The sequence below is a fragment of the Heptranchias perlo genome, unplaced genomic scaffold (genome assembly GCF_035084215.1).
Source record: "Heptranchias perlo isolate sHepPer1 unplaced genomic scaffold, sHepPer1.hap1 HAP1_SCAFFOLD_146, whole genome shotgun sequence".
Taxonomy (NCBI): domain Eukaryota; kingdom Metazoa; phylum Chordata; class Chondrichthyes; order Hexanchiformes; family Hexanchidae; genus Heptranchias; species Heptranchias perlo.
In genome coordinates, this window is record NW_027138711.1 from 657,607 (window position 1) to 671,458 (window position 13,852).

The window sequence follows — 13,852 nt, forward strand, 5'->3', positions numbered from 1 at the left end:
CTCAAAAAGCTCTCCTGGATGCACGTTAAGAATTTTGTACCCTCTAAGCCTTTTACACTCTGAGTATCCCAGTTAATATTGGGGAAGTTGAAATCCCCCACTATTATTACCCTATTATTTGCACAATTTTCTGAGATTTGCCTACATATCTGTTCCTCTATCTCCCCCTGACTGGGGGCCTATAGTACACTCCCATCAAAGTGCTTGCCCCCTTTTTGTTTTTAAGCTCCACCCATATGGCCTCATTAGAGGAACCTGCTAATATATCATCCCTCCTTATGGCAGTAATTGATTCTTTAATTAATATTGCGACCCCCCCCTCCTCTTATACCTCCCCCTCTGTCTCGCCTGAAGATTCTGTACCCCGGAATATTGAGCTGCCAGTCTTGCCCCTCCCTCAACTATGTCTCTGTGACAGCAACAATATCATACTCCCATGTGTTTATCAACACCTTCAGTTCATCCACCTTATTCGCAAGACTCCTTGCATTAAAATAGATGCCATCCAGCCTTGCCCTCACATATTTGCCCTGTCTTCCAAGCTGACTTGTTTTTTTCTCAATATTTGGCTGCACATCACCCCCTATTGTAGCTCCACTCTGTATCCTATCCCCCTGTGGGGGAGACCAGAACTAGGGGACCATAAATATAAGATAGTCACTAATAAATCCAATCGGGAATTCAGGAGAAACTTCCTTACCCAGAGAGTGGTGAGAATGTGGAACTCACTCCCACATGGAGTGGTTGAGGTGAATAACAGAGATGGATTTAAGGGGAAGCTGGATAAACACATGAGGGAGAAAGGAATAGAAGGATAGGGGGAGAGGGTGAGATGAAGTAGGGAGGGAGGAGGCTCGTGTGGAGCATAAACACCAGCATGGAGCAGTGGGGCCGAATGGCCTGTTTCTGTGCTGTACATTCTATGTAATTCTATGTGAGACGTTTGGTGAACTGACGGGCGGTTTGTTCTTATCCCGGTCCCAGCGCCCTGAGATACATTACGAGGAGATCGGTGAAGGCCGGAGGCAGAAGCTGAACGTCAGGGATGTGGGAGAAGGGGCTGCTCGCGGCGCAGTTCCCAAAGTGCCGGAGGACGGCGCAGGATCGCCCTCGTTACCGGGAGCGCCGCCCTGTGACCCCGCCGACCCCAAGACCACGCACGATGCCCGTCACTGGACAGTGGAAGGAGCAGCGAGCGCCTCGCGGGACAGTGACACTTATCAGGAGGTGACGATCGTCAGACACAAACTAATGAACAGGATCCCGGCAATGGGGGAATGGGAGGAACCGTCCTCTCTGTATACTGACAGGGGCACAGTCATCGCAGGTGGGAAACCTGCACCGTGGGCTGGGGGTCACTGGGGGACACTGGGGGTCACTGGCAGTGACTCGGTGAGACAAAAGTGGTCACTGGGTAACTTGGTTTCACTGTGTTTCACTGGGTGTCACTGTGTAGCACTGGGGGTCACTGAGAGCCACTGGGTGTCACTGTGTAGCACTGGGGGTCACTGAGGGCCACTGGGTGTCACTGTGTAGCACTGGGGGTCACTGAGGGCCACTGGGTGTCACTGTGTAGCACTGGGGGTCACTGTATAGCACTGGGGGTCACTGAAGGCCACTGGGTGTCACTGTATAGCACTGGGGGTCACTGAGGATCACTGGATGTCACCGTGTAGCACTGGGGGTCACTCACACACCACGTGAGTGGTTCCTTTCTGTTTAATCAAGACCGCCCCTTTGAAAAGGCTCTGGGAAACCCCACGCAAGTGTAGACACCAAGGCTCCGCCCAGCCCTAGGGGTGAAAGTTCAGTGTCTGACCACTGGCTCCACCCAGTCCTAGGGTGAAAGTTCAGCATCTGACCTCTGGCTCCACCCAGTCCCAGGGGTGAAAGTGCAGCATTTGACCCCAGTGCCTGTTGACGAGATTTTGTGAACAGTTTCTCGTGTGGAGTTTGAACTTGTTTTGAAAAGCAGAGAAGTTATGTTAAACTTGTATCGAACCTTGGTTAGACCACACTTGGAGAATTGTGAACAGTTCTAGTCTCCATATTATAGAAAGGATAGAGAGGCACTGGAGAAGGTGTAAAAAAAGATTCACAAGGATGATACCAGAACTGAGAGGTTATAACTATCAGGAAAGGCTGAAGAGTCTGGGGCTCTTTTCTCTAGAAAAGAGAAGGCTGAGGTGTGACCTGATAGAGGTCTTTAAGATTATGAAGGGGTTCGATAGGGTAAACGTAGAGAAGATGTTTCTACTTGTGGGGGAGACCAGAACTAGGGGCCATAAATATAAGATAGTCACTAATAAATCCAATCGGGAATTCAGGAGAAACTTCTTTACCCAGAGAGTGGTGAGAATGTGGAACTCGCTCCCACATGGAGTGGTTGAGGGAAATAACAGAGATACATTAAATGGAAAACTAGATAAATACATGAGGGAGAAATCAATAGAAGGATAGAAATCCCACTTGGTGAACTGGTCAAAAAAGTAAAAACCCATGGGATCCAAGGGAAAGTGGCTAGTTGGATCCAAAATTTTTGATCAACGAGAGAGTCAAAGGATATGGGGAAAGGGCGGGAAAGTGGAGTTGAGGTAAAAATCAGATCAGCCATGATCTCATTAAATGGCGGAGCAGGCTCGAGGGGCCAAATGGCCTACTCCTGTTCCTGTCTCTTATGGTCTTATGGTCTAAATTGGCTCAGTTGCAGGAAGCAAAGGGTAATGGTTGACGGGTGTTTTTGCGACTGGAAGGCTGTTTCCAGTGGGGTTCCACAAGGCTCAGTACTGGGTCCCTTGCTTTTTGTGATATATATTAATGATTTGGACTTGAATGTGGGGGGGCTTGATCAAGAAGTTTGCAGATGATACAAAAATTGTCCGTGTGGTTGATAGTGAGGAGGAAAGCTGTAGACTGCAGGAAGGCATCAATGGACTGGTCAGGTGGGCAGAAAAGTGGCAAATGGAATTCAATCCAGAGAAGTCTGAGGTAATGCATTTGAGGAGGGCAAACAAGACAAGGGAATACACAATAAATGGGAGGATACTGAGAGGTGTAGAGGAAGTGAGGGACCTTGGAGTGCATGTCCACAGATCCCTGAAGGTAGCAGGACAGGTAGATAAGGTGGTTAAAAAGGCATACAGGATACTTTCCTTTATTAGCCGAGGCACAGAATATAAGAGCAGGGAGGTTATGCTGGAACTGTATAAAACATTGGTTAGGCCACAGCTTGAGTACTGTGTACAGTTCTGGTCACCACATTACAGGAAAGATGTGATTGCACTAGAGAGGGTGCAGAGGGGATTTACGAGGATGTTGCCAGGGCTGGAGAATTTTAGCTATGAGGAAAGATTGGATAGGCTGGGGTTGTTTTCTTTGGAACAATTGTAAACAATTTTACAACACCAAGTTATAGTCCAGCAATTTTATTTTAAATTCACAAGCTTTCGGAGGCTACCTCCTTCGTCAGGTGAACGATGTGAACAGAGGAGGCTGAGGGGAGATTTAATTGTGGGGTATAAAATTATGATGGGACTAGATAGAGTGGATAGGGAGGACCTATTTCCCTTAGCAGAGGGGTCAGTGACCAGGGGGCATAGATTTAAAGTAATTGGTAGAAGGATTAGAGGGGAGCTGAGGAGAATTCTTTTCACCGAGAGGGTGGTGGGGTCTGGAACTCACTGCCTGAGAGGGTGGGAGAGGCAGAATCCCTCAACTCATTTAAAAAGTATCTGGATGTGCACCTGAAGTGCTGAAACCCACAGGGCTACGGACCAAGTGCTGGAAAGTGGGATTAGGCTGGGTGGCTCTTTTTCAGCCAGCACGGACACGATGGGCCCAATGGCCTCCTTCTGTGCCGTAACTTTCTATGATTCTATGTTATGCTGATGGGGTGAGATGAAGTAGGGAGGGGGGAGGCTCGTGTGGAGCATAAACACCAGCATGGAGCAGTGGGGCCGAATGGCCTGTTTCTGTGCTGTACATTCTATGTAATTCTATGTGAGACATTTGGTGAACTGACGGACGGTTTGTTCTTATCTCGGTCCCAGCGCCCTGAGATACATTACGAGGAGATCGGTGAAGGCCGGAGGCAGAAGCTGAACGTCAGGGATGTGGGAGAAGGGGCTGCTCGCGGCGCAGTTCCCAAAGTGCCGGAGGACGGCGCAGGATCGCCCTCGTTACCGGGAGCGCCGCCCTGTGACCCCGCCGACCCCAAGACCACGCACGATGCCCGTCACTGGACAGTGGAAGGAGCAGCGAGCACCTCGCGGGACAGTGACACTTATCAGGAGGTGACGATCGTCAGACACAAACTAATGAACAGGATCCCGGCAATGGGGGAATGGGAGGAACCGTCCTCTCTGTATACTGACAGGGGCACAGTCATCGCAGGTGGGAAACCTGCACCGTGGGCTGGGGGTCACTGGGGGACACTGGGGGTCACTGGGTAGCACTGGCTGTCACTCACACACGTGAGTGGCTCCTCTCTGTTTAATCAAGACCCGCCCCTTTGAAATGGCTTTGGGAAACCCCACTCATGCATGGACCTCTAAGTTCAGCCCATCCCTAGGGGTGAAAGTTCAGCATTTGACCTCTGGCTCCACCCAGTCCCAGGGGTGAAAGTTCAGCATTTGACCCCAGTGCCAGTTGACGAGATTTTGTGAACAGTTTCTCGTGGGGAGTTTTGAAAAGTAGAGAATTTATTTCAAACTTGTATAGAACCTTGGTTAGACCACACTTGGAGTTCTGGTCTCCATATTATAAAAAGGATATAGAGGCACTGGAGATGTTGCAAAAAAGATTTACTAGGATGATACCAGAACTGAGAGGATATAACTATCAGGAAAGACTGAACAGACTGGGGCTCTTTTCTCTAGAAAAGAGAAGACTGAGGGATGACCTGATAGAGGTCTTTAAGATTATGAAAGGGTTCGATAGGGTAAACATAGAGAAGATGTTTCTACTTGTGGGGGAGATCAGAACTAGGGGGCCATAAATATAAGAGAGTCACTAATAAATCCAATCGGGAATTCAGGAGAAACTTCTTTACCCAGAGAGTGGTGAGAATGTGGAACTCACTCCCACATGGAGTGGTTGAGGTGAATAACAGAGATGGATTTAAGGGGAAGCTCAATAAACACATGAGGGAGAAAGGAATAGAAGGATAGGGGGAGAGGGGGAGATGGAGTAGGGAGGGAGGAGGCTCGTGTGGAGCATAAACACCAGCATGGAGCAGTGGGGCCGAATGGCCTGTTTCTGTGCTGTACATTCTATGTAATTCTATGTGAGACATTTGGTGAACTGACGGACGGTTTGTTCTTATCCCGGTCCCAGCGCCCTGAGATACATTACGAGGAGATCGGTGAAGGCCGGAGGCAGAAGCTGAACGTCAGGGATGTGGGAGAAGGGGCTGCTCGCGGCGCAGTTCCCAAAGTGCCGGAGGACGGCGCAGGATCGCCCTCGTTACCGGGAGCGCCGGCCTGTGACCCCGCCGACCCCAAGACCACACACGATGCCCGTCACTGGACAGTGGAAGGAGCAGCGAGCGCCTCGCGGGACAGTGACACTTATCAGGAGGTGACGATCGTCAGACATGTGTGTTTCTGTGCTGTCGGTTCTATGGTAAAACTCAGCCAAACTTCAGGAGCAGTTTCTGGTCTTCACAGTCTTCATCTCCTCTCCCATTCCTCTGCCAATTTCTCCCAGTCACCCTCCACTGTTCCTCTCTCTCTTGTTGGACCAGATTCACTCCCCTAGTTCCAGCCATGTCTCAGTGGGTCGCACTCTCTCTCTCTCGCTTCTGAGTCAGAAGGTAATTGGTTCGAGCCCCACTCCAGAAACTTGGGTCCATAATCCAGGCCGACACTCCCAGTGCCCAGTACTGAGGGAGCGCTGCACTTTCAAAGGAGCCGTCTTTCAGATGAGATGTTAATCTTTTATATCCACCTGCCCCTCTCAGGTGGATATAAAAGATCCCACGGCCACTATTGGAAGAAGAGCAGGGGGAAGTGTCCTGGGCCGATATTTATCGAGTCTGAAGGTGATGGCGCAGCACTCCCTGAGCACGGCACATAATTTGGGCGGCCACTCAGTGCGGTACCGAGGGAGTGCTGCATTGTCACAAACTCTGCACAGAGTAAAATTAGGTGGAGGGGATTGTGCGACAGTAACAGAGCATGACTGACATTCTGTCTGTGAACAGAAGGGTCTGCGTAAAAGATCCCATTTCATGTAAGACAATTGAATGAACTTGTATTTTGATATATCTCCAGGACTGGGCACATATTAATGACCTGGACTTGGGTGTACAGGGCATAATTTCAAAGTTTGCAGATGACACCAAACTCAAAAATGTAGTAAACAGTGAGGAGGACAGTAACAGACTTGAAGAGGATATAGACAGACTGGTGGAATGGGCGGACACGTGGCAGATGAAATTTAACGCAGAGAAGTGTGAAGTGATACATTTTGGCAGGAAGAATGAGGAGAGGCAATATAAACTAAATTATATAATTTTAAAGGGGGTGCAGGAACAGAGAGACCTGGGGGTGCATGTACACAAATCATTGGAGGCTGTTAAAAAAGCATACAGGATTGTTGGCTTTATTAATAGAGGCATAGAGTACAAAAGCAAGGAAGTTGTGCTAAACCCTTTATAAATTAGTCCCCAGTTGGAGTGTTGTGTCCAATTCTGGGCACCGCACTTTAGGAAGGATGTCAAGGCCTTGGAGAGGGTGCAGAGGAGATTTACTAGAATGGTACCAGGGATGAGGGACTTCAGTTATGTGGAGAGACTGGAGAAGCTGGGATTGTTCTCCTTAGAGCAGAGAAGGTTAAGGGGAGATTTAATCGAGGTGTTGAAAATCATGAAGGGTTTTGATAGAGTAAATAAGGAGAAACTGTTTCCAGTGGCAGGAGGGTCGGTAACCAGAGGACACAGATTGAAGATAATTGGGGAAAGAACCAGAGGGGGGAGATGAGGAGAATTTTTCTTACACAGCGAGTTGTTCTGATCTGGAATTCGCTGCCTGAAAGGGCGGTGGAAGCAGATTCAATAATAACTTTCAAAAGGGAATTGGATAAATACTTGAAGGGAAAACATTTACAGGGAAAGAGCAGGATAATCGGTCTAATTGGAGAGCTCTTTCAAAGAGCCAGTACAGGCACGATGGGCCAAATGGCCTTCTTCTGTGCTGTAAGATTCTACGATGCTATAAAGACATATTAGGACAGGCGACCAAAAGCTCGGTCAAAGAGGTAGGTTTTAAGAAGCGTCTTAAAGGAGGAGAGAGAGGCGGAGAGGTTTAGGGAGGGAATTCCAGAGCTTAGGGCCCAGGCAGCTGAAGGCACGGCCGCCAATGGTGGAGCGATGGAAATCGGGGATGGGCAAGAGGCCAGAATTGGAGGAGCGCAGAGATCTCGGAGGGTTGTAGGGGCTGGAGGTGGTTACAGAGATAGGGAGGGGGCAAGGGATTTGAATATGAGGATGAGAATTTTAAAATCAAACAAAAGTATTGAAAGAACATTTTTTAGAAAGCTCCTGTGATTTTACTCCCGGGTGCTGCTCGCAGTCTCCAGGAGATCAATTTTCAATTCAGAGAGTAGTGGTGAACGGTTGTTTTTCGGACTGGAGGGAGCTGTACAGTGGTGTTCCCCAGGGGTCAGTGCTGGGACCACTGCTTTTCTTGATATATATTAATGACTTGGACTTGGGTGTACAGGGCACAATTTCAAAATTTGCAGATGACACAAAACTTGGAAGTGTAGTGAACAGTGAGGAGGATAGTGATAGACTTCAAGAGGATATAGACAGGCTGGTGGAATGGGCGGACACGTGGCAGATGAAATTTAACACAGAGAAGTGCGAAGTGATACATTTTGGTAGGAAGAACGAGGAGAGGCAATATAAACTAAAGGGTACAATTCTAAAGGGGGTGCAGGAACAGAGAGATCTGGGGGTATATGTGCACAAATCGTTGAAGGTGGCAGGGCAGGTTGAGAAAGTGGTTAAAAAAGCATACGGGATCCTGGGCTTTATAAATAGAGGCACAGAGTACAAAAGCAAGAAAGTCATAATGAACCTTTATAAAACACTGGTTTGGCCCCAGCTGGAGTATTGTGTCCAGTTCTGGGCACCAGACTTTAGGAAGGATGTCAAGGCCTTGGAGAGGGTGCAGAGGAGATTTACTAGAATGGTACCAGGGATGAGGGACTTCAGTTACGTGGATAGACTGGAGAAGCTGGGATTGTTCTCCTTAGAGCAGAGAATGTTGAAAGGAGATTTGATAGAGGTGTTCAAAATCATGAAGGGTTTAGATCGAGTAAATAGAGAGAAACTGTTCCCATTGGCAGAAGGATTGAGAACCAGAGGTCACAGATTTAAGGTGATTGGCAAAAGAACCAAAGGTGATATGAAGAAATTTTTTTTTTACCCAGCGAGTGGTTAGGATCTGGAATGCACTGCCCGAGGGGGTGGTGGAGGCAGATTCAATCATGGCCTTCAAAAGGGAACTGGATAAATACTTGAAGGGAAAAAATTTGCAGGGCTACAGGGAAAGGGCGGGGGAGTGGGACTGGCTGGATTGCTTTTACAAAGAGCCAGCACGGGCTCGATGGCCCGAATGGCTTCCTTCTATGATTCTATCATTCCTGGAGACTCCAGGACAATCCTGGAGGGTTGGCGACCCTAAACGGTTAGTTTAGTTCAGCGTATAAGAGCCATACTGAGCATCATTGAATCGCACGGCACAGAAAGGGGCCACTCGGCCCATCGTGTGTGCGTCAATAAAAGACGTCACTGAGTGGAAAACCTCGACTGCAATTCCCAGCCGTGTTTTCTTGCACCTTGGCAGATCCCTGAAGCGAGACTTTCGGCGACGAGAAATTCCAGCCACAATCTGATGCCCTGTCCCCCCGAGAGGGAGGTGGGTCCAACGTCCAGCCCAGTGACGGTGACTTATGCTTCAGTCAACAAGGCCAAGAGCAACCCGAGGCACATCTACACGGAGCCCGGAGAGAGGCATCGCTCCGCAATGGAGGAGACACACACCTACGCTGATCCGGCTCAGGCACGGCTCTGTGCCCACCCTGACGACAGGATCGCCCACTATGCTGTGCCCCAGGACCTCCTGCCTTGGCATAGGGGCTGGGAGCTTCATCACATCTACTCGGAGCTGGATCTGAAGCACGCCAGGATCGGCAACTTGTACTGCCCTACCCCCACCAAGGGTCCCGACCCCAGTCCCCGGGGGGGCCTGCAACCGACTGCCCCTCCCAGGGGCCCCCCTCTGCCCCATTTCCCACCCAGCGCTCACCCCATCTATGCCCATCCAATCACGAAAAACCTCCGCCATCAAGTTGTCACCAACCCTGCGACAGCCGAGACATCGCAGCCGTTCCTCACCGCGGCCAGCCTCGAACTAGACGATCCAGTGTACGGCATCTTACCGAAACCAGCCTGCGGTACCCCGCTATCAGCACCGAAACCACTCCCCGGTACACCACCATCTGATCCAAAACCATTCCCCGGTACCCCGCTATCAGCACCAAAACCACTCCCCGGTACCCCGCTATCAGCACCGAAACCATTCCCCGGTACCCCGCTATCAGCACCGAAACCATTCCCCGGTACCCCGCTATCAGCACCGAAACCATTCCCCGGTACACCACCATCTGATCCAAAACCACTCCCCGGTACCCCGCTATCAGCACCAAAACCACTCCCCGGTACACCACCATCTGATCCAAAACCATTCCCCGGTACACCATCATCAGCACCGAAACCATTCCCCGGTACCCCGCTATCAGCACCGAAACCATTCCCCGGTACACCACCATCAGCACCGAAACCATTCCCCGGTACACCACCATCTGATCCGAAACCATTCCCCGGTACACCACCATCAGCACCGAAACCACTCCCCGGTACCCCGCTATCAGCACCGAAACCATTCCCCGGTACACCACCATCTGATCCAAAACCATTCCCCGGTACACCATCATCAGCACCGAAACCACTCCCTGGTACCCCGCTATCAGCACCGAAACCATTCCCCGGTACACCACCATCTGATCCAAAACCATTCCCCGGTACACCACCATCAGCACCGAAACCATTCCCCGGTACACCACCATCAGCACCGAAACCATTCCCCGGTACACCACCATCTGCACCGAAACCATTCCCCGGTACACCACCATCAGCACCGAAACCATTCCCCGGTACACCACCATCAGCACCGAAACCAGACCAGGATGAGAATCTGTACGAGAGGGTTCCAGAGGAATACCTGAAGCCGCCGCCATTTGCACCAACCAGGACTGCAAACCAGAGGGTAAGGGGTCAACACTTGTACGTCAGGTCTCCTCGAGCGGGCTGCTCCTCCATTTCTGGCCGCACTTCATTCCCACGCTCCTGATCTTTGGCCACCCGGTGCCGGGGAGGGCGAGTCGGAGGACTGGTCCTGGTCTAGGTGTCCATCGATAGGTCCAGTGTGGACAAGGTCAGGGAGGGGTTGGGAGCACTGCCCTCCTCTCTTCCGTGGTATCGTCCGCCGCGGAGAGAGAGCGTGCGTTGCCCAGGGCTGCACTCGGTGCCTCCCACGTCCTGGAGAGGGTGCCCAGGGGAGCGCTCGCTGCCTCCCACGTCCTGGAGAGGGTGCCCAGGGGAGCGCTCGCTGCCTCCCACGTCCTGGAGAGGGTGCACTCGCTGCCTCCCACGACCAGTGGGCACTGCACGGACTGGAGCGTTTTGCGGATATTGGGAATAATATTATAATTTAGTTTTATAAGTTCCCTTTTGTTTTGCTGAAAGTTTATTTATAGTTCTTTTATTAGTTGTACTCCTTAAAAAAAAAGGGGGGGGGCCACATTTGAAATGGGTGTTCAGTCAATGACTCTGGGGCAAACCAGCATATCCTTAGGGGTCACTAGATAAAGGCAGGTCTCCTGAAAGCCCCAGCTCTTGCTAAGGGGGGACCCCAGGGCACCAGTTGCCTGTTTCGATATCTCCCTCTCTCCAGTAACGGTCCTGACGAGCAGGCCCAGGCAACGAATGCTCTGATGGCCGACAGTAGCAGGTGGTAGCGGTGACGCAGGGAGGTCAGAAACAGATCCCGTTCCTTTCGAGCTTCATAGAATTGGACAGATTCACATAATTAACACCAGGGTAAATATTATGGTGAATTTTCCGCTCAGGCTAAGGGAGGGGACTTTTTACACTGCCTCGTATCGCCATTAAAAGGACAGATACAGAGAAACGACTTCCTCTGGTGGGGGAAATCAGGAACAAGGGGGCATTAACGTTAAAATTAGACAACTTAAGAGTGAAATCAGGAAGCACGTCTTCACAGAAAGGGGAGAGGAAATCTGGAACTCTCTCCCCCCAATAGGCTGTGGACGCTGGGGGACAATTGGAGCTTTCAAGACCAAAATCGATAGAATTTTGTTGGGTAAGGTTATCGAGGGATGTGGAGCAAAGGTGGGTAAAATGGGATTGAGGTGTAGATCATCCATGATCTGGTGGGATGGACAGCAGGCTAGAGGGGCCGAATGGCCTCCTCCTGTTCCTATTTAACAGCCGCAAAGGGCTGAATGGCCTCCTCCTGTTCCTATTCAGTGCTTGGGCCCCAGCTATTCACAATATATATCAATGATTTGGATGAGGGAACCAAATGTAATATTTCCAAGTTTGCTGACGACACAAAACTAGGTGGGATCGTGAGTTGTGAGGAAGATGCAAAGAGGCTTCAAGGAGATTTAGACAAGTTGAGTGAGTGGGCAAATACATGGCAGATGCAGTATAATGTGGATAAATGTGAAGTTATTCACTTTGGAAGGAAAAACAGAAAGGCAGAGTATTGTTTAAATGGAGATAGATTGGGAAATGTTGATGTACAAAGGGACCTGGGTGTCCTTGTACACCAGTCACTGAAACCAAACATGCAGCAAGCAGTTGGGAAGGCAAATGGTATGTTGGCCTTCATTGCAAGAGGATTTGAGTACAGGAGCAAGGATGTCTTACTGCAGTTATACAGGGCCTTGGTGAGACCACACCTGGAGTATTGTGTGCAGTTTTGGTCTCCTTACCTAAGAAAGGATATACTTGCCATAGAGGGAGTGCAGTGAAGGTTCACCAGACTGATTCCTGGGATGGCAGGACTGTCATGAGGAGAGATTGGGTCGACTAGGCCTGTATTCACTCGAGTTTAGGAGAATGAGAGGGGATCCGATTGGAACATATAAAATTCTGACAGGGCTAGACAGACTGGATACAGGGAGGAGGTTTCCCCTGGCTGGAGGGTCCAGAACGAGGGGTCACAGTCTCATGATACTGGGTAGGACATTTCGGACTGAGATGAGGAGAAATTTCTTCACTCAGAGGGTGGTGAACCTGTGGAATTCTCTACCACAGGAGGCTGTGGAGGCCAAGTCACTGAATATATTTAAGAAGGAGCTAGATAGATTTCTAGACACAAAAGGCATCAGGGGGTATGGGGAGAGAGCGGGAATATGGTATTGAGATAGAGGATCAGCCATGATCATAATGAATGGCGGAGCAGGCTTGAAGGGCCGAATGGCCTACTCCTGCTCCTATTTTCTATGTTTCTAACAGGCCCGAGGGGCTAAACGGCCTCCTCCTGCTCCTATTTAATACATACCTGGAAAACTGGTAAAAGCTGAGCACCAGCCTCAAAGGAGATTCAGCTGTAAACAGCTGGCAACCAGAGACCGGGCAGGACGAGCAATGCCGCGGACTTTGTCCTGCAAACTGTCGGAATACACAATGTCCCTTCACTTGAATTGGAGCAAAAAAAACCCAAAAAGGACATGAATTCTGAAGCTGAAACCCAAACATTGATGGTACAAAATTGGTGGTGTATTTTTAAGATGCCGCCCCAGGAAAATTACAATCTTTACATCAAAATGGAGTATTGTGGTTCATTTTAAGCACTTTCATACTTCACAATTAATCTAAAAGGGGGAAAAGGTTGCAGTTCTCGTGCCTCTCTGAGTAGCGTTACTTTTACACTGGGACGGCTTCTTTCCCCCGCAGGGTGAGCTACTGCCCCAGGGCGCACAGACCCCGAAACGCAAGCAACACGACGATCAGTGAAGGCGGAGGTCGTGGGTCATCACGTGGCAAAGGTCATGGGTCATCGCATGGAAAACCGGGACTCCAAACTAGCAGTGAATGGCAGAGCACTGCCGTCGAAACGAGGAAGGCCCTGCTCAGTGACATTTAACTTGTGAATAAAGGTGGTTAATTACAGGACTCGCACGGCATTAGTGTTGCTTCTGTTACTGCAGAATCCAACATACCATTAAGACACACGACCCCTGTTGTTCCCCAGAAGTTGCTGGGGTATAGTTCTACGGGTGCTGGCACCCCGACATTAGGAACAGGAGGAGGCCATTCAATTAGATCTGTATCTTAACTCCATTTACTCGCCTTGGTTCCGTAACCTTTAATACCCAACAAAAATCTATCAATCTCAGTCTTGAAAGCTCCAATTGTCCCCCAGCCTCCACAGCCTTTTTGGGGGGAAGAGAGTTCCAGATTCCCACTCCCCTTTGTGTGAGGAAGTGCTTCCTGACATCACCCCTGAACGGCCTGGCTCTAATTTTAAGGTTCTGCCCCCTTGTTCTGGACTCCCCCCACCAGAGGAAATAGTTTCTCTCTATCGACCCTATCAAATCCTTTAATCATCTCAAACACCTCGATTAGATCACCCCTTAATCTTCTACACTCGAGGGAATACAAGCCCAGTCTGTGCAACCTGTCCTCGTAATTTAACCCTTTTAGCCCCGGGGATCATTCTGGTGAATCTGCTCTGCACCCCCTCCAAGGCCA

At 49.9% G+C, this 13,852-nt stretch overlaps 1 protein-coding gene across 2 annotated transcripts in view; it reads left to right on the forward strand.

Annotated features, from left to right (window-relative positions):
• LOC137309046 (uncharacterized) overlaps window positions 1-13,273 on the forward strand; it is an 85,585-nt gene extending 72,312 nt beyond the window's left edge. Inside the window, exons 8-13 of one of the 2 annotated variants that reach the window (XM_067977383.1) lie at window positions 985-1,227; window positions 4,050-4,292; window positions 5,335-5,577; window positions 8,853-9,768; window positions 9,832-10,334; window positions 13,055-13,273. In XM_067977383.1, coding sequence (XP_067833484.1) covers window positions 985-1,227; window positions 4,050-4,292; window positions 5,335-5,577; window positions 8,853-9,768; window positions 9,832-10,334; window positions 13,055-13,114 — 2,208 coding nt within the window. In that variant the 3' untranslated portion in view covers window positions 13,115-13,273. Of the gene's footprint in view, window positions 1-984; window positions 1,228-4,049; window positions 4,293-5,334; window positions 5,578-8,852; window positions 10,335-13,054 lie in introns of both variants that reach the window. The other variant, XM_067977382.1, reaches the window with a different exon arrangement.
• Window positions 13,274-13,852: the final 579 nt, after the last annotated feature.